This window comes from Diachasmimorpha longicaudata, chromosome 1, assembly GCF_034640455.1.
Source record: "Diachasmimorpha longicaudata isolate KC_UGA_2023 chromosome 1, iyDiaLong2, whole genome shotgun sequence".
NCBI lineage: Eukaryota > Metazoa > Arthropoda > Insecta > Hymenoptera > Braconidae > Diachasmimorpha > Diachasmimorpha longicaudata.
The window spans coordinates 9814180-9836076 of NC_087225.1; the positions used below are offsets into that span (position 1 = coordinate 9814180).

Below are 21897 nucleotides of genomic sequence, written 5' to 3' on the forward strand. Positions count from 1 at the left end.
AAATTTTGGAAACAGAAAGAGAGAGAGAGAGAGAGAAGAATCAACGTATGAAAGAAAGCAAAGGCCACTTGGTGTTTCATGATATCCAAGCAACTGTTTCACAAGTATATATATTTGTTAATGATTTCTGTACAGAAACAGCCAAATTAATCAACAATCTTTCAATCGTCAGAAAGGATAAAAGTTAAGTGGAACTCAAATCCGATGATAATGTCAATAAATCCATTACATTTTTTACACTTTTCCCATTCGTATCCATTCATCTTTTTAAGTATGTCCTTTTTTTGGATTGATAGAAAAAATATAATTTAAAATTTGTTAATTTCTCTTCTTCCCACATTTGTTTCTTCCTTTGACGTTATATGTACAGGTGATAGATATAAACGCATCGTATCACGATTGAAACGAAGCCTTTAAGCACTGAAGGGGGATTTTTCAAGTAGAGATAGCCTGTTGAAGGGAATTTTTCAAGGGGGAAAAAATAATTGGAGGAAATTTCAATATTTTACTTATCTTTCATGCGTATCATCGCACACGTTGTATTACTCTCACATACGCAAGCAATATTATTCAACTACCAACGAGAGCTTGTACCCATTTAATTTTGAACCTCTTTAGTTTTTGAGAAGAGCGAAAAAGAAAATTCAGACAATTGAAAATAATAAATTCGTATTGTTGCGCATTTTTCAATTAATTGCGCGCTATAATGAATGCATATGCCACAGTCATGAATCCTTTGGCAGTGAACTGGAAGCAGTAATACATTGTCCATTTGTAACCATTATTAGAAGGCTGAAAGATGGTGAACTAAGTTGGCAGTGAGTCATTCATTGCTCTCAGCAGATGATTCGCCTATTTTTTTTTCTATTACTTTTTTGAAAAATTTCAATCTGTGGTACGATCACTGATGAAAAACATGGCAGTATAGAAAATTTGTACTAAAAAAAAAATGACGATATTAAAAAAACAAACTATATTAATTATGAATCAATTCAACCATTCTTTTGATAAAGCTCTCGTTATGCTACCGTTAGTTGTTTGAACATTAATACAGCTTGATCACCGTAGCCGCAGATTTAGATAAAATTTTCATCAAGTAAAACTCACTTGACAAGTTGAAAAACCGACATTCACCTATTGATGAAAGTCTTTATTCATTAAGGTGTCATCCTTGAAAATTAAATTTTACAATCCACATTCTTTTCCTTTTGTGCAGATAAAAAAAAACGTTACATGAATGTGGAGTGGTTAATCTCATTCAGAGTACCAATTACAAAATACAGTATTATTTTGCTATCATACAGAGTTTCTGATATAAAAACAATCAATTTTTTTTTCATTTTCCTCTCTCGTCGTACTGTTATGTTTATAGTTACGGTTTATATATAATATCAATATATTTACACATTTTTGTTCTCATCATTCTTTCGTTTTTTTTTTTCTATGGCTCACATTTTCACACACATTACACTATTATCTCCACAAATTTTCGCTTATTAATTTTTGTTTTTGAGTCTTCGTCTTCTGCTCTGTATCTACCATGTCATTATCAACCTCTCCTACTCATCATTCTTCCATTTTCCATATCATTCTAATCACATTGTATCTATAGTACATTGTCATTTGACCCACAATCTCAATCACCATCCTCAATTGTTGGTTATATTGCGGTATTGATCTTGTTTAAATTATTTTTGGCATGGCCACTGGGATTTTCCATTCTCAACTGCAACTAAAGAAACACGACAATAAATATTGAATCAAGTAACATTAGCTTGCCATTGAAATTGAATTCTGCCATTGTTGATGTTTATACTTATATTAATTAATGTCAATTATTCTGATCAGAATCTAAATGGCTCGTCTCTTCCGTTGTAATAAATACAATAACATCGAAATAAATGTAGCAAAAGAATTATTTTAATGAATTATTATTGTAGAACCTTGGCCTGGAATGTAGAAACTCTAAACATCTAAAATTGAGAGTATATAATCAGCCTTATCAAGTATATGCATCATTTACTATATTCACTTTGTTCAGATATTTTAATAAAATATCTCAACATTAGCGAATTCCGTAATAGAAAATGATTTTAAAAATTGTCGGAAGAAGAACGAATATTTTCATACGATTCCAGCCAGACAGAATTTACGATAATTTAATTCTTTGGTCCACCATGACCTTCGCTTAAAGCGCCCTACTATATTTATAGTTATTTATAGATTCATTTTTATACATTGAAATAATTTACTCGCTGTGGAAAAAAATAACAAAACGAGAAAATTCTCATTTGAATTAATAAAAAAGTCATATAAATTATGAACCTCAATACTCAACCGATATTAATGTAGGTAAAAATCAATGACAGTTGCTAACTATCAATCGTTATATAATTGAATAGACACTAGTATTTTCTTCATCAGCTATAAATTATTTCATTCGAGGAGGCATTATTTCCATTATCAATTACTCGTATAATTTATCTAATAAAAATTATTATATAAGAATAATACATATAATGTAACTACTATTTACTACAATTGTATGGAGATCAATTGAATGACCTGTGACAAGGTTTTGGTAACGTTTCAACGTCATTTTCATCACCGGAAAAATATCGTCATGGTGAAGGAAAAATATTCAGCTTGTCTTGTTAATCTTTGCACATAATAGAAATATTCCTCCTATTCATTACAAATCAATTAATCCTAGAAAATTTAATCTAATCAATACAATTTGATAATCAATTATTAGATATGCCCAGGATTACTCTATCGAAACTGTACTTCAACTAGATTACACGAAGATTTTCGGTGATTTAATCAGCTGCTAGCTTGACCTAGTGGCCATATCATTAGAGACTCCAGGAAAAAGAGTGGCAATCTCCATTTTTTTTTCTTTATTTTTTTTCTTCTCTTAATAATACCTAATTTGCTCATAACACCGAGAATTTCATTCTATAAGTCTTTATCGCGGGCCCCCAACATATTGTGACATTCGCCCATCACATCCTCTACTACAGGAAGAAATCACGAAAAATTATTTAAACATTTGTTCTTTTTCATTGTCGATCAGCGGCCCATATAGTTCACGACATTCAGATATCACTTCTCTTATCATTCATTTATCAATTCGCAAGAATTTATCATTCTGCCTAATTCTCCGTTGACTAAATTTGATAATTCCTACTGTTAAAGACTTGATGCTGGTAAAGCTGATCAGACCTTGTTGTTATGGTGTCTCATCTCGTAGGCTGGGCCCCTCCCCCCTCCCCCGGAGCCCGAATAGGCGCCGGCGTACAATTCTGGGTGATTGGAACGACTGTGGCTTGATGAGCTGCTGGTGGGTGCACTAGCTGTGGGAACCGAGCGATATCCTGTTTAGAAATTTATTCGTTGATAATTCTAATGTCTAATGTATGAACTTTTGGTGTCATCGTTAATATTATTATTGTTGGACATTGAGGTGAATTTATACAAGAGAAAATATAGGAGAGTTCATATGAATTTAGCCACTCTGAATATCAGTCAATTCCAGAATCAATAAATTTTTACTTCCTATTAAACATGACAATTAATATTTATAAATCAATGGAAATATTAATGTGGCAAAAATGATATGACATGCCCCATATTAAAATGATTTCTAAGTATTATGGAGAAGCAAATACAAGAATACATCGATTGATATTCCCGAGGATGATCCTATCACCATCATTTATTCTCAAACATTCCTGTATTTACTTGAGTTGGATATCTTTTTTAAGCCCCGGCTCACCTCTGTATCTCATAGAACAATAGTGATGCGCGTCAATGTGATGGGGATAGATGCAAACAGGAGAAATACATTAATATAGTAGCAGGTACAGTACAATTGAACAAGGGGAATAAAAATGATGTGAGATGAAATGTTCTTCTCCCATCGAGTTTGCTCATGTGCCTAGGACATGACTTTTTATATTTTTAGACAGCACGAAGGACTTTATGCGGGAATCGATGAATGGTACCTGAGAGCACACTCGATCGAAAAAGTTTTCACTATTCATTGTTAACCACTCAAAAGATTTGCATACCTTTTGGATAGTATTGAGCACCTCGGCCTTCTCCATAGCCATGGGAGGGACCACGGCTCCCATGACTACGTCCCTGAGCTGGAGGAGGAATGCTCCTTGGACCTGGGGGATGGCCACCATGAGGATGACGCTGAAATGGAATTTGTTAGCGATTGAAAAAATTTCATTTGAGAAAAAAAAATTTTTTCTCGTAATGCCTGACTGAAGCGTTTACTTTTGGCTGGAAATTCATGATTTTTTTCTTCAATTTCCCTCACTATATTTAACTGACAAATGTGAGGGTTGGCACCAAACTGTAAAGGATACTTGGAAATTCTCAACTTTACTTGATTATAACTTGAACATTGGAAATTAGTAGACCGCTGAAAGAAAGTTGTTGACCTACCATTCTTCGAAGAGTATTCATAGGCCTCCTCAAAGTATCACTGATTCGTCTCGCTGGTGGTTTCTTTGGATTGCTCGAGGGGGTATGAACAGCACAGCATTTGATGAATAGCCCCATGAATATAATAAATGCAATACCCATTAATAAAACCGCCCACCAGTATTCCTGAACGAGAATTCGAGTAATATCAGTGACAAATTGATCCATAAAAATGATTCATATTATCGAATATCTTGGATAACTCACGGTAACCCACTGTGCAACTGTCAACAAGGTCTCTTTATTGAATAATAAATTTTTCAATTTTGCTAGAGGTCCCTCAGCATCTACAGCACGGCACTTGAGAAATACGTCACAATAACCTTGGAAATTGTCACATGGAGAGCCTGGTCTTAAGCTAATGCCCCCCTTTGGTAGGCCCACGATGTGTGCAAATTCACTTGTACTGCGACAGGTTGACGCGTCAGTACCATTTTGACACGCCAATTCACATAAGGTCCTCTTGTCGATATTGGGAATAATGTTGCTCGTCAAAAAACATTCTGTCATATTCCATTCCAGACATATTGATCCTGTACATTCACCATCGATGCATAACTGTAATAAAAAAAAATCAGTTATTCAAGATAATTTATTTGATCAAGTTTCAATGATGCATCAGTTCTTCCCGTTGAAACCATTCAATTCCAGCGAAAATAGAACTTTTAATTTACACAGATAATCCCCATGAGATTGAACTTCCGTGGAAAGAGAGCATTTAGAGCTCATTCATTCCGATTCAAATTAAATCGACAAGCGGGCATGAAAAATACGCTCTGTGGACTTTTCCATGTGGCCAGACAAGGACAATCAATGGAATGGATTATACACTGGTGTTTCGGTTTATTAATTACATTTTTTAGATTCAGAGGATATTCGCGCATTGATCATAATGGGAAATTCCTGTTGTTGGGGAATTTTTCATTTTCCCCCTGAGTTATAAAATACTCCAGAGCGATAACAGAAACTTTGAAATTCGAAAACTATGCAGGAGAAGACTAGCTTAACAATATTTCATTCTCTGGTAAAAAGCTTTTTCCTTTGTAGTGCTTCGAGTCATTGACTCCAAATAGTTTCGTGGAATTTTCTGTGCAAGTACGAGAAACAATATGCCGAGTGAATATTTGTGGCATTCTTCTGCTGAGGCAGTTGAAGTTAATAAAACTTGAAAGTTTGGATAGTGAAAAGTCGTGTATTTTGGATCAATAAGGTGAGTAGACTATACCTGTGTTCCCTCATTACACCTCGTCTTATTTGCCCTGGGTAACGATGGTGGGCACTCAGCTGAACTCCCATTGCACATTGAATCATAACTGCAATCTGATTCAGCTTTGCACTGCACTCTCGCCGATGCTGGTACAAATTGACAAGTGTCACTGGAGCAACAGGGCCCCTGGCTAGGACTGCACTGGGCCCCAGCGCGTCTCTGGCATCTCTTAGAAGTGTCGTTATGGCTCATAGGTTTGTCTGATGTGTCAGTAGTTTGCCTAGGATAGCAACACTTGTCCACACACTCCACATAATCATATCCACAGTCGCACTCCTCCCCAGCCTCGACAATTTTATTACCACAGAAGGCACCCTCAGAGGTACCAAAACAATTACGTTTCTTGTTGTCCACCATTGCATCGAGAACATTGCTTATATTACTGATACTGCATTTTGAAAATTTACTATTATTCGGTCGATCACCACTGGTGGCTGACGCAAACATGATATAATTACCATGTAGCCCACCGGGTCGACATTCAGGGGGAAAATCATGGGGTGAACCAAAATTATGACCAATCTCGTGTGCAAGCGTCAGCTGTGAAACTTTTGGTGGAACTCGTGTATTATAGTTTACAAATGTAATGATTCCAGTGTTCAAAGATCTCTTTGTCGACTGATACATTCCCTCCACGGTTTCAGTGTATGTTTTGTATTTTTCACATATGCCACCAGATGCACCGGATGCCGATGCCACCCAAGCCAGTCCCAGGGTACCTCCTGTGAAGTCTCTGTACGTGAATACATAAGCCAAACAAAAGTCCTCGTGATTACCCAGTGAGTGCTGATTGAGAAAATTCGAAACGTCAATATTATCGCGACAGAATACATTGGAATTTGGGTCTGATGGATGAGAGCAAGCGGTATCGTTATCAATTTTTATCCTCTGGACTTCAAACTTTATATTTCTGTGTGGTATTTTTCCATCGAAGCGAGTATCTCGATATATGTAATTTACTGCTGTTACATGATGTGCTATCAAAGATAGGATTTCTTCTCTGGTTTTCTCTGGATCTCGTTGAAGCTGAGAAGCAAAAAGTAAACAGGGATAAATGGAATGCTGGTACATAAATAAATTGATGGGAAGAGTCCTGTGGGAGATCAATGCTCAATTGTAAGAGGATCGGAAATATTACTAAAAGAGAAGGGGGAGATGGATAGAAGTCTAAAGAGCTTTGGTAGAATTTATATGTAGGTTTATTGATTTTGGATAGAGAGATGGCGAGTCGACTGGTGCCTCTGACTTGCATAGCACACTGCGATTAAAAGGGGTGTGTTCTAGTGCATGTAGAGAGGGAGCAAATTGTGGGGAAGCATAACATTCAAAGTATTTGCGGACTATGCAAAGCCTCGTGATAGCGCACAGAGTACTAAAGCCACTAGCCTGTGAATAATTATTTCTCCTTCTCTTTTTATAAATTTTTTCTTTTTTCTCCCTGCACTCTCAATTCTTCTTTTTTTCCCTCCCACTACTTCTTTTTCATCTTTAAATATTTCAATGGAGATTCGCCGGCTTTAATCTTGTCAGGGAAGGGCAATATGAATCCATAACTCGGTGAAAAATACTTACATGATCGGAAATGTGTCGCCAGATAAAGGGATCGGTTCGAATAGACAGTGCACAGGTGTTACGTTTATCCTCCTGTGGATTTGTTGCTCTTCGACTCCTTCTGTATTGCTGTTCATTCATTTCTCTATTCGCCTCTCGTGTGTACTTGTGGCCGGGCGTTTCTGGTTTCCCACTCCAGCGTGCCTCCTTCGAGCTTCCTTCCATCAAGTGGCCTGATGTTGAATCTATTGTTGATGATGGAGGTGGCACATCGGGTTCACCCGAATTCTGAACCCTGTCCATCCACTCTGCCACCTTCTCTGTGATGCCACAACCACTCGCACCACCTGGAGATTAAAATCGTTAATATTCCAATCAATTTATTTGCCTTTCAGAAAAACCAATTCATTTTTAAATTGTTTCCCACCCATATATTGAAAACAACTGGCCAACGTCACTATATTCAAACCATTCGCTTTCATACCTTCCATGTGAAACAATAAAAATATACATACATTCAGGATAAAATTTCAAAATATTACCACTTTTCTATTTCTGCATAGGGAAGGTTATTGCAAAAATCTAGATAAAAAATTGTTTTCTGTTGGAAATCATATTTTGCCATCTATACTGCCAATGGTTCCACTCATTACGACATTTGGAGATACTTAGAAGAGGGGGTGTCTGTAGCATGACCGTTATGCTGTAGTTAACTGCTATATATTCAACCCTGATACCGGTATGCTGTTGGATTCTAGGACAAGATAGACGCAGAAGGCGATTAAGTGTGTGACCGTCTCTCATGGAGGCACGTCTTCTCTCAAGATTCATACGCGATTTCATGTATACATGGTGCACCGATATCAGAGCTACGTGTTGCCCTCTTATCTTCAATCCAACGCGTATGGTGAATTGATGAAGAATTCAAATTTATGGAAATTGAATTCGACTAAAAATACATCACCGATGTCATGCAAAATTATTGTGACGAATTAATGAATCACTGGAAAATTTGGAATTTTCCATGCTTCGTTTTGCGCTACATATACGAGGTTGTTGCACGTTTAATTACTAATGAATAACGAAACATACAAGGTGCTTTCATCGTATATAGTGTGCTTTTAACAATAATAAAACCCGACTCTACAGCCCCTAGGGGATCATTTTCACCGACAGCGCGTGTCCAGCGGTAGAACAAAAATGGTCTACTACTCGCTAACGTTTATTTCAAGCATCTTGAATGAACACAGAGTGCTATTTCGTTGGGGATGGCTTTCTCAGCACATTTGATAAATTCAGAGTATCCGATGTGGAGCCAGAGGATTTTTACGATTTCAGAAATATATAGGGAACATTTTCACGGATAGAATGGGGGAGCATTTCGTCGCATAAAAAACGGGAAATCGATACGCTCGTATTGAATGATTCGTTTTTCATTTGATGTTTCGTTATTTCAGGGAAAAAAAAAATTGGATGAAAACTGCTGTGATGTTTCGATATACATATTCATTCTCATCGTGAAATATTCCCTCGCTTTGTCGTATAATCCTGAAGTGAGTTTATGGGTACTCATCTGTGATGAGAGGAAAATTTTAATGACTCACTGGGCATCCGATTCATCACCAATTGACCATTATTTTTTCCACTAATGTTTAAATAGCAACGTAGCAATCTTATCCACCACCAATTATAATGAACAGTAAGGTCAAATAGAACCGCGAAAACAGTTCGCATTGTTGTGGGTTATGATTTTTTTTTTCATGAATAAAATGAGTGGAGATGGAATATTTATTTTTATGAAAAAAATATATACATATACGAGAAATCCTCGTCGCTTCTAACGTTGGATAGCGGGAGTGAAACTCCATGAAATTTATGCGCCCGGCGGAAAGCGTCTCGTTAATGTTGTAGATTCATAACGCGCAGGGGTAAAGAGGAGAAACGAAAAGAGGGAGGAAGGGGATGAAAACAGAGATGGAAAACCGCGTACTTCGGCACAAACACAAGTGTATGTGTATACAGCATTGGTAAGATCCGCTCGGGCACGGAGGGACGATAAATATTGTACCGCGATATGACTATGTTTATTTAAGCACCACTGTTTACACAACTACCCATAAAGACGAAAACTCAGACGGAAAATCTATGCTCTCTCTCGAGTACTCCTCCCTCATACTGGACCCTTTTCTACTTTTATTCATTCTCATTCTTGCATTCTTCGCGATTATTCATGTAACTGCCGAGCTTTTTTTTTTACACATTGAAGATTGGAAAAGTCAACTGAGCGAGAGTTTCATTCGATATCACTGAGTATTTGTTGAATCTCATCTAGATTCCATCTCTTAATAATATTCTTCCTCAATCGTTTTGTTCAAATGTGCTTTTTTTCGTATTTCGCTTGAATACCCTTCCAAGAGTTTACGCTAAACGTTGTAGAAAATAACGTTGGTGACTCTATATGTACTAGCATATCCCGCATATAAGCCGGGGGGCTGAAGGCGCTTACTCCCGGAGAGGCGCTCACAAAGGGTCGCAAAACTCAACCCAACTGGAAGACGAAAGCCCGTTGTCACATATATACAGGTCATTCCACCGAATTCTGTACATAACGCATATATCCAGCTTTTGTTTGAGGGCGAATTCTGGTGATTAAGAATTGATGAATTTATTCGACCGATGTAACAGTTTATTTTTAATTCAAATCCAAAGATCCTGAACGATTGAGATTTATTAATTGGTCGTTTTATTGTTCCGGGAATTGAACATATCTCACAAGCTCATTAGTCAGTTTTATGCTTTCTAGGGTCTTCTTTTCGCACTTCATATATTAAAAGACCTGGACGATGCGACTTCGCAGGGGTAGGAGAACTTATAAAAACCCGAGGGGCTACAGTGAAGAAGAAAAAATTAAAGTTAATGATGATTATTCACACATACCCTCTCGTTTATCTGCAAATGGATCGACAACGTCATTCTCGTGGTAGATGACAGAGTGATGGGACTCATTAATAGCTTGCGGAGGGAAGTAGTAATGTGCCCGCTCCACAAACCATGCACCATGGCGCGGGGATCTTATCTGACCATGGAAAACACCGTCACTTATACTACCAAAGACTTGACTATTTGGTTCACCTGAAAAATTAAATTTCATTTTAATTATTAGAAATCTTGCCGCATCTTCGTGAACACGAAACGATTCACTTCTTTTTCACTTCTTCCTTCATGTTAAACTTTATGACATTTCAAGAAGAAAATTGAGACGCAATTCATATGCATTTCTCCGCTGAAGGAGCTTGGCAATTTTTCCAGATGAAGAATTAATTTCCCCGCTAAACTTAGTTTTTAACTGGCAGACGGCATTGAAATGCAAATTATTGAATTTGCGGTCACTCCAGAGAATGGAAAAATTCTTTTTCCCATTCTATTTGACATGTAGAGTGAGAATATCTCGTATAAAATAGGAAGAAGAGAAAATATATGTTTAATGTACATGTTTTAAAAGACTGTAAATTTAACCAACTCACCAATTAAGTGACCCTCATAAATATGTGATGTATCTAGGTCCTCAACTTCTCCAGATGGACCCTCAATCACCAGTTCATTACTGAATGTACTCAAGTCTCTTTTAAGTCGTATGTGAAAGTCCTTTCCATGTGCGCGAAATTTTAAATTAACTGCATTGTCACGTGCTACTGATCTCTTGGCTCTCAAGTGATGCCGATGCAGCTCATCAGTTGAATATGAGAGAGGCTCGTAATGTCGTATATATTCGTTCAGTCGGCGAGCTGTAAAATTCAATAAAAGAACATTATCATCCGTCATTTGAACATTCAATTATTCATATGAAATATTCACAAGTCATTAATGCTCCAAAATATTCCGAGTTAAAATTACAACTGTCTCGCGTGTTGCGACAGGTCGGTGAACGCGCTGAGGTCGATATTCCTGGAGTTGTTACTGAGGAGCGAGAACTTTATTCGCGGGTCATCGCCTGCGGCGAAAGAGGTGTATCACCGATAGGGGCTTGCGAAGCCTTATGTTGAGGTGGTCATAACTGACATGATAAAACTTCAACACGAGAACCGTTGACATGAAAGAGAAATAAACAGGGGATAATGGCATGTATAAAAGAATAAACTCCAATTGTAATTACCATTTTCCCATCGAGTATTCTATAACGAGAGAATTAGCCTTTGCCCTCCTGATCCCAGGTTCTTCATAAAAAATGGTATTCTCTGAATAGGCTGTCGAAGTGAACTGGTAACTTTTTTAAACTCGCCAATCATTGAAAATCGACATCACCTATCACGAGAATATCTCCATTGATTTTGAATGCTCTATGTGTAATTCTGAGAGCTACTCTCAACCAACAAAATCCCTCAGATGACTTCTCCCAAATCCGCATTTTATCCCAAAAAGTGGATTAAACGAAACAGAATCTTCTGTGCCAATAAATCATCTCTGCAAGCACAACTTCGATTTTTCTTTTACAGAAAAGAGGGATGAAAGAGCAGGGGAAAGGGGGTGTCGAGAAGTTGAAACTTGAGATCGAAGGAGTTTGGTACCATAAATAGGGGCCATAAATATCCGCAGAGGGGAATAGGGGGTGAGTAAAGAATTTACGAGACTCTGGCGATCCGCGAAATAACGCGAGGCTACTGAAAATCCGAACGCTTGATTTCTGAAATTGCAATCGAGATGAGGAAAAACCCATTCAAAAAAGCTCTAACAATACGTATAGAGTGTGAAATGGAGCAAAGTTCTCGAGTAATATGCGATATGGAACACATCTAGGGAGGAAAAAAAAAGTGATACTGTCTTAAATCTGGGAAGTATGTAATACAGAGTTGAATAGGTGTGTACATGTGTGCGTGTTAGAATCGCTTGTATATCGTCCTCTCGGTGGTACGGATGGGATGGCATTTACGACGGGTTCACACTCGAGAGAACAGCTTCCGCTTGCGGGAATACCGAAGGTCCTCCCAGCAAAGTGGAACACGTAACCTCTCTTCTCTCGATGGTACACCAACCACATTCTAGTTGTGATAGTTAGAGGGATGCTAGATTTCAACTATAATGACCATGTTACTTAACTCGATTCGCGTTGAAAATCGATTGGATCCAGGGTAATTGGAATTGTACGAATATAGGGCTAATTATAATAAGTTTCTCATTGTTGAGGGAGCTCGGTTGGTTCAATATGTCGAGTCCATTGGCGAAAAACAGAAAAAAAAGCTGATACATCTTTCATCCAATTTACACGGTCATTTGTTTCCTCCGTATGATACAAATCCATTTCCCCCGGGCTCGATAAATCCTCAGTTGCCTGGTGTGCGCGCATGGCCATTCAGACATTATAGGACAGCTGTCAAGGGGACAACAAAAACATACGGTCTGTGGAAAGCCCGACGGAAAGTTGGGGTTTATTCAGTTGAATAAAAATAAGTGTGGAAGTGACGTGCAACTTTTAACGGGAAAAAAATCCTCGTTAAAGAATAATATCAGTTTCCAACTCCAATTCCAATTTATCAAGAGCACGAGTATTTCTCCTCTAATTTTAACCCCAATGGATTCTTGACAGTAATTTTGCAAATTACCGCATTCGAAATGTTTGCTTATTTTTTTAAATTTACTGCTCCGCTGGCTGTTGAAATAAAATTTCGAAGAATCATCTCATAATTCAATAAACTTTTCTCCGTGCTCTCGGTTGTTTACAGTGCTCATTCAAGTACAAGTGCCCGATCTACACTTGAGTCTTTATTTGTCTGTCTCTCTCTCTCTCTCTCTCTCTTGCTCGCTCCCAATGCTCATCTCCGTTTGGATATGAGGGGAAAACGAGAAAATACGCTATGGTCGAAATGTTGAATTCAAGAGCGGGAGATATATGATACAGGTAGAAACGAAATGGAGTTCAGACCTCTGGGACTCAACGAACTGGGGCGTTTGTTTTCTACAGGAGTGTTTGTCTATAAATGAATTTCAATTTTCATGAATAAGAAATATAGTAATTTTGCATTCTTCATTTTGGCGAATATCGAGTATGCGTGGGCCAATAAAATCAATACTATCTGCTAGAACTTGAAAAAGCGAGTTTCATAAAACTCTGATAACATCGCGTCACACTCGGGGTCACGCTATGAATATATGTGTATGAGTATATAATATATGTTATGCTGTATGTTTAGAAAATGCTTCCTGAAGGATATCTCATTTCCGTTAAACGCATACTCACTTTTTTTTTATTATTTTCAACGTCTCTTTTCATTGTGAATATTAACTTTATATTTCCATTCGTAGACTATCTTTACTCCGTATTGTCTGCTCCGTCATGTCAAAACAGAATGACTTTGTGAAAATTCAATAAATTGAAGGAGAAAATTCCAGTTTGATGGAACAAATGGGGACAATTTTATGGAAATATGTTGATGAAATAATATTGAATTTTTGACATGTCACATAGAAGATAATGGAGGTGTCGTCAGAATATCCACGCTGAGTGGCGAGTGCACAGTACTTCCGGTGGATGGATTGTATCGACAGGAAATGTCGGTGGTTAGAGAGAGGACCGTCACTCTCGATGGAGACTGTTGGCTCCCTCCCGTCATTGACATTATATGTATACACTGATGGACAATATGAGTACACACTCGAGTATTCTTTCATTTATTGAACGTTAATGAATTCAAGGGCACACTGAACTCGTGAGTACATTTTTTTTATCTCAGCGCATACCTTGTTAGAAGTAAATTATAATCATTGAGCTGACTATTTTGCATTTCAAATCAGAATGAATATGTTACCAAGGAATCTGAGACTACAGAATATAAATGAATCAGAAATTACTGCAATTTTACATAACTTGGAATATTATAAATTTCCCTCGATGTAACCTGCAGTGAGTTTATTTTCCAGATCGACGTTATTTCAGAAATAACAATCTGGAATTTACTCACAAATGTAATCATCACCCAGGTGAAAGTATGTAAATAAAAATCAGTGTATTCTTAATTGCATTGGTTATCACATTTGTTTGTATAACAACGAACTGTTACTCTTCACTGCAGAAACAAAAATAACGTATCTTAAACATAAGAGATTCGTTTCATCCCGATATATTTTATTCTTCCCCAATGAAATACGAATGACTATAAATAAAAATGGAACACCAATTTAAATCAAACAAATAAAAATCGTTAGTAGAAGAGCGATAAAAAGAGGAAGAGAAAAAAAAAACGTGAATCGCATCAAATATTGGAGTTGCGCCCTATAGAATGACCGATTGGCAGTGAAGTAGGGTCACAGGGGGGTTGGAGAAACAGAGGGGAAGATGGCTCACAGACTGTGAATCGTGCTCCAGGGCTTTCGGGAATCGAGAAGTCAAGTGAACTACCTCCCGAGAAAGGGGTGACTGGGCGGGGGGGGTGGAGCAGTTTCACCGTCAGAGTTGACCCAATTTTACGTTCGCTCCGTTTTTGTAATATGCCCTTCTATGCATTCCACTACATATTTAATGGAATATTAGAATTTCGCGAACAGCCCCTTTGGGTTTACTAAAGGGGGATCAAATTCAATCTCATCATATAATGTCGTCAACAAAAGTCATGGATAATTCATGCTGGGATTTTACGTAATGAGATGATATTGGAGGGATTACTAATGGGATATATCATTCATTCGAGGGTATACGAGAATGAACATCATGAACCTTTCATGAGGTAATTCTAACAGCTGTATATAAATGTCTCTGATCTGGAATGATCACATTTGGAATTGAGTCTTCATACTATAGATAATCCTGGATTGATCGAAGACGTTTGAATGTAGGATAAGACGGCTTTCATCTTTCTTGAAGCTCAATTGGTCGAGGAATTTCGCAACAAAGAACTACATCTAAAAGATATCTATTGAACGTCACTATTAGACATTGACTCAGAATCGAGCTTTTCTCTTCCCCCTGCCATTAATAACCTGGCAATCAATTTTATTGTATAAAGGAAACATTGATCTCCCCTAAGGGGGAAAATACCAAGACATTACAGTGTAATTTTAATGACGTTAACTTAAGCAGTAATTTCTATATTGTACATCTGCACAAACTAACTTGGATGAATGGGAACTATAAAGAGATTACACCAGGAATTCATTTAGTGAAATAGATGCAAACATTTTCCAGAGACATTTTATAAATTGAATCGTCGTCTTACTGAGGAACATAACAAAAGAAGCCTTTACTTCCCATAAAATTCGCACTGAAAAGACCATCACAGAAAAAATGAATAGGAGATAGAACGCGAGAGAATATTCTCGGTGCGATAAATATGCATTTTCTTTGCTATTATCATGTGTAAAGTGAGTTTTTTTTTCCCAGACAAAGCTATTGTTGATGCTAATGAACATGTGCAAAACCGTAAGTACGTATATATCAGAAATTATGTACATAAACAATAAACATGTCACTCGCGTAAGCCTGTGTGGAGCATCAGGAATAATGGGTTCACTCCTCAACAGGAAATTCAGCACCGGCCGAGATGTGTTCTATACAATCTAAGGGGGATATAATACAGTTAGAAGGACACTAAAGTACAATAACCGACCGAACCTGAGCAATGGCTCATCGTCAGATTCAGCAGATTGTTATAAGTTGTCCCAATAATATCTAATGTGAGATTTCACGGAGAATTACCCTTCGACATCAGTGAACGTTGGTTGAGTTGAGGGCTCTCAGAAGCTATTATAATCCTCGAGAATAGGAAACTTCGCTTGCCTTTGTGACACTCTCAAGTGGACTCTTAGAGTAAAGTGCGGTCATTCGCATCAGTTTTCAAAATTTTAATGTATTCCCATCGATATTACCTGAGTCCACCACGAAAGGGTTGTTAAACGCGATGCATTTACTCATTTTAAAGATGCATGCACTCTCATATTCATGTTAACTCAATTAGGTAACTGGAACGAGTGGATAATATTGGAAATTTACCGTTATCCGAATATATAGCATACGATATCGAATTCTAGCAATAATACATTAAACCCACCGTGTCCCATGTACAAACGTAAATTGTCATTGCATAAAATGAAAAATGAATATTGCCTTCAAGCATTAGGATTGATTAGGTCATTATCAAGAGGAGTTCGAGCTCGTGCAGAAGGCAGTCTCGTGAAATGTCAAACCACAATGGAACTGAGACCTGAGCCTGGCTATTCGATCGAGAATGATAAATCTCAGAAACGAGAGCATGAAGCACCGACATGGCCTGGAGAGAATTAAGTATCAAGGGTCTGATCGAATTATGACTTAGCACATAGCTGCAAATAGAAAATTGAAAATTAACGAACCCTGAGCCAATGATAAGCCAGAAGCTGAGCAAAGAAAATTATTCAAGTTTTAAGAACACTTGGTTGTATGCAAATTGTCACAGAGAATGTTCATTAATTCTACTAATCTATTTTTAAAAGCCAAGACGCATTAAGTGTTGTTATTTACGAAAAACCCTTCTTAATGCTCCCTCCCTTGCCATATATTCCCCAACGACGTAGCATTGACGTCCGGGGAAAGTGCAATTCGTGGGCTGAATTTGAGAGCAGTCAAGATCTCTCCTACGACCCCCATTGTGATACATTTAACGTCCTTTCAAGAGGCATAAAGTTGGGGGAATCTCCGAAGTTACCAAGTGCTTACAGAGTTTCGGCTGCAACGTTATGATTACGATTCTTTAAACAAAGAATGACTTTAGACAATGAAAAGGAACATTGGTCACTCCATTTTTTCCCTTTTTAGACTCTTAGAGACTGTGTTAATTGAAAATGATTACTCCCTGATGACAATTTGGCGAAACGGGCTTTCCTCTCTTGTAATTTCCCGGACATTTTCCTTTCCCTAAGTGGGCATAATGGTAACGTATTTTCAGGGTGCTTACATTCAACAGAAATAAAAAAAAAACAAAATTAGCTTGTAATTCAATCTAGAAAAAAAAACTAAAAGCATATCCACTGCTTCAGAATATCCGTTAAAGAATGAACAGAATAGTAAATGAAACTTTAGTAAACACTGATCCTGGATTTGGATGTTGTGATTTTCAACATGTGAAAGAAAAGCATTCCATTATGTGAGAGAAAGACAAATAAAGAATGAACGCAAGAAAAGTATAAAAGAGTGCTCGTACGAGCGATTAAATGCACATAATACTTTTTCTTCTCCTGAGTTGTTCATGCCCCACAGCTTCCCCCGTTCTTATTATTCCTCTTCCCCCAAATTCACCCTATAACTTATCAACTTTCGAGAAAAAACAATGTGAAGGGTGCACCACTCCTGGCAGCTCATATTCGCAATACATTTCTCATTCTATCATTTTAATGCAAGCAAAGGGGAATATTTATTTGCAGTGAGTCAATTGACGCAGGGAGACATCATTTAAAGTTCTAGTTCTGGCATTTCTCGTATTATTTGCTCGCTGTTCAGAGCCTCGCCAAGCAGCTTATTCCAAATTCTACCAACTTGGAGAAGTAAAGCCAACCCCATCTACTGTAGTGCGTAAAAAATTCGAAATTGAAAACGCCCCTGGGAATTTAACTTGACAATTTTCCATGAATGATTCATTCGTTCAAACGATTAATCCGTATTCCATGATTTCAATGGATTATCAGTGAGTTATTACAGAATTTCTGACGTTGAAACAGGTGAGAATAATGCATCACCCATCATCGTAACCACAAAATTGCGAAGGATGTCCTTTATAAAGATGAAAAATATATTGACTAAGCTCCTCTGCGGACAATATAAACAAGAGGCAATTTAAATTCATAGCAGGGATGATGTGTTTTAGTACCTACATGCAAGTTCTGGGTCAAGTTGATACTTGAAATTGGTTACACAAGGAATTGGGGGTGATACGTGAGTCTTCGATCGTGTTTACCTACAGTAAGGATACCAGACTGTTTCAGAATACCCAGAACATTCAATGCTTATGCACTCCCAAAGCACACAGTTTTAAAAAAAAAAAGCATATCCAATATTTTGTACATATCGATACAATGGACATAGTATTTCCCATTCATTGTAATTTATTTGCCCGTACATTTTGTTGCATGTCAATTCTTTTTATATTCAAAATGGACTCAACCCATGATAACGCTGTCAACTCTGCGCATTCAGTGGATCCTCTGACATGCAGAATGATATATGATCCATGACCAAGGGTATTGATTTCAATGAATGAAAATGATGATGGGTTTCCGTTAACATAGTTACCTACTACAAATCATCGATCACAGTATACCACAAGCACATGACTATTCATAGACACTGGTGTGTGAATCCCAAATCATACTACTCGATAGATACGAAAGAGGCCAATAAACTTAGGGTAACCGAGAAAACTGATTGACTGGATATATTTCTCGAGTAAATAACGTTTAATTTCTCCAGCAGAAGAATCAAAAAAGTTGATTCATTTGAGTGAGGATCTGGGGTTAGGAGCGGAAACACGTGTCTTTAACACAAGAGTAAGGGAAAAAAACTGTGGTGGAAAAAAAAAAAAGCATTGAGACGATGGGGATTGTGCCAAGGTAGAATTCAAGAGGTTTGAAGCTAGCTTCTTAGCAGTTAGAGTTGGCTCAAGTCCAATCCTTTGGGTGGAAGAAATACTGTGACCCTGCTCCAAAAGAAAACTTAATCCCATCATTTTGAGAAATCCGGGTGGCACATTACTATTCTCCTAATTACATGGATACTGACATTAAGTCAGCATTTTATTTTTCATCTCAAAAAAATTTTAATAAAGTAAAAAGACATTATAAACATTCCCGCCATTTGTATATCTATTTTACTTCGCAGTGACTATCAGGAATCACTGGGGATTGGTAGGAAATTTGCTGCGAACAAATGATCGACAACATTCATCTTCTCGAAACCCCTTGTAACGTTACAGACCATGAAAACCACCGCATCAACATCAATGTCTGCATAAAACATGTCGCGTAACCCCGTCTCCATGTGCAGTGCCGCACACAAATTCATCCTGGAACCCCCTTCCTATTTTCAGCGAAAGAGTAGAGGACGCGTTTGTGAGTAGATACCACTCCAGCAGGACTGTCGTCGTATGAATAATCATCACCTACACCAGTTTGTGAGTAGAAAAAACACCTGTACCATGGAAACCAGAAAACGGCGTTCATATTTCCATCACTGTGTTTGTTCGTGTTTTTTTTCGCACGAATTATTACAATTGACAAAAAATATTCACATTGTAAAATATTCCCTGTTGATAATGCTCCCAGAATTGTGGCCCATGTAATTTATAACCCAGATGTGGATATGCTACTCACGAGCTGGTGCTATATACATCATCCCGAGAAATTAATGCACATTATAATACCATTCTTGGAGGTCTGTGGTAAGCGGAAATAACGTCGTCGCGCTAGTAAAGTCCCAGGGCTTCCGGGTATGTTCCATAGTCGGCTATCCGCAGCTCACCAGGGAGAATTTCCCTGGTGACATTCTGGACAAGCCCAATGCGTCAGATTTTCAGGTAATTTCACCGCTACTCGATTTTTTTTTTCTATCCATTTTATCTTCTCCTCTCATTTTCACATTCCTTTTAACAATAGTTGTGAAAAATGAGCATACCTTAGAGGCATTTTAAATCCACATTACGGAATATATCTCTCTCTCGTCTCCTCCCCAGCTATGTGAGGATGAAATTTCAGGAATGAATTGAAGAAGTTGGCAATGATTTTTACGTTTTCTCCGAATCTCTCCATTTCCTACGACTGTTATTGTGATAAATCAAATCTAATATAATTGGCCATTTCTTTCGGTGCTATTATCTCGAAAAATTTTAATTTCTATTGTGAGAGACAAAAGCCATAGTCCATCGGTAAAGTACAACAAATGATCACCGAACCGAGAGAATGCAGCTCATGTTGCTGGGGGGCTCTCGTTCGTATACCGTTGGGACTCAATCTAAAAACTGTTCGCATGGTCGCGTCCAATCCTCTTTATGTACTGAGCACCTTCACATGATGGATGGAGAGAAGCGAGTTATATGCGAAAAGGTGATTGGTTCAACGAAAGAAGACTATGTCCACAGGGAGTGAGAAGTGCTTCCGAACCGGTGAGTTTGGAAATTAATCAACTCAATTTAAGCTTCACACCTACCCACGGCTCATTTCTTCCTCTGTTTGAAACCCACTGAGTTACCATATTTCCAGTGGGACATAGTCTCTGGTAATTAGTCAACTATACGGTGCCAAAAGACAATTATGAAATTACAGAAGCATGATATAATGTCGAAATATAAAAAAAATTCTATTGTACTCCACAAATTGAGGTAAAAAAATGAACGAACTCGGTAAATCCAGAGAAGTCGTTCTGGTCCGGTCACCCCTTCACATAGGATATATTCCGGGACTGTCCGCAGTTATGGAGTGCTGTCGCGGTTGTTCGTACGGAACGCACAGGGACATTGAATTTATTCTGCAATTCGAAATGAATCACTTCCGTTTGAGATAACGCGTTGAATTTTAAAAAATGTTGCAAAACCATTGGAAGACCATGTGCGTCCACTACTATCTTGGAAACTATTTGATGATAAATTATCCGGAAGGAATTTCAATTGTCATTGTCATTCGTCTGAAATATCGTGAAACCGCATAGAGTTGCCAAGTGCTATTCTTCCATTGAGATTACAAGGATTCAGCTTCCCAAAGGAAAAGTCATTTTTCAAACGACAATGCGAGACTAAGGCAATAACCAAAGTGTGGAGACCAAGGAACATGTCCCTGGTACAGTGGAGAAGTACTTTTCACGTCTTCATTCTCTTCAGCACTTTCGTTATCGACTTATCAAGACTGCTTGTCCTCTTGCACAAGCCACCCATACTATCTGGCCTCCCTAATTGCCCGAAGCATTAAGGACAATGCAGAAAATGGGTCGGCAAAGTTTTCACGACTAGCGGACGGATATGCTTGACCTCGGCTGAAAAATTTTGTACACCAGCCAACTCTTAGCTAGCCCAATAAAATGACAATGAAACTGGATAATGTATCGCCAGTGATTGAACGAATGAGTTAAACTACCTTTTCACACCTCTATACAAACCTATAGCCACGAGGGTTCCACAACATTTATATATTATGGGTATATACGTGATTTGGATTGTGTGTGAGTGCGTGGAGGAGGGAATCGAGAGAGATGCGATTTACGGTGAATGTAAGGGATGCAGGGGTTGTGCTTAATTACGTAACACACCGTTACATGCATATTCATGGATGATACTACCATTCAATGGATATAGCTGTTTGGGATTAGTAGTTTGGTTTAGCCCCCTGAGGCATGTTGCCAGGGTGCAGAAATCAGCCATCCTAGGATAGTCTCACTTACCCAATGATATCAAATTTTCGCCGCATTAATCCTAACACTATCCTCGGGAAAAAAAATGTCAAATAAATTGTTTCAACGGTAGAAACATTGTTTAATTTACAATTTAGCTTTGTAGCACGAATGCTCCATGGACGTTACGTTTGGATCAAAATGTCAGCTCTCAGTTAGTTCTCTAATTGCAATGGGAAACCGATGGAATACC

General features: G+C 37.9%; 1 protein-coding gene across 3 annotated transcripts in view; it reads right to left on the reverse strand.

The window, feature by feature from the left end:
- Positions 1 to 1135: 1135 nt before the first annotated feature.
- Kuz (kuzbanian) overlaps positions 1136 to 21897 on the reverse strand; it is a 33843-nt gene continuing 13081 nt past the window's right edge. The window contains exons 1-9 of one of the 3 annotated variants that reach the window (XM_064116459.1): positions 11171 to 11192; positions 10840 to 11100; positions 10253 to 10447; positions 7337 to 7662; positions 5723 to 6790; positions 4705 to 5055; positions 4459 to 4623; positions 4074 to 4203; positions 1136 to 3377 (exon numbers count right to left, since the gene is read on the reverse strand). In XM_064116459.1, the coding sequence (XP_063972529.1) occupies positions 3220 to 3377; positions 4074 to 4203; positions 4459 to 4623; positions 4705 to 5055; positions 5723 to 6790; positions 7337 to 7662; positions 10253 to 10447; positions 10840 to 11100; positions 11171 to 11177 (2661 nt within the window). In that variant the 5' untranslated portion in view covers positions 11178 to 11192 and the 3' untranslated portion in view covers positions 1136 to 3219. Of the gene's footprint in view, positions 3378 to 4073; positions 4204 to 4458; positions 4624 to 4704; positions 5056 to 5722; positions 6791 to 7336; positions 7663 to 10252; positions 10448 to 10839; positions 11101 to 11170; positions 11193 to 21897 lie in introns of those variants that run through there. The other 2 variants (XM_064116449.1, XM_064116438.1) reach the window with 2 other exon arrangements.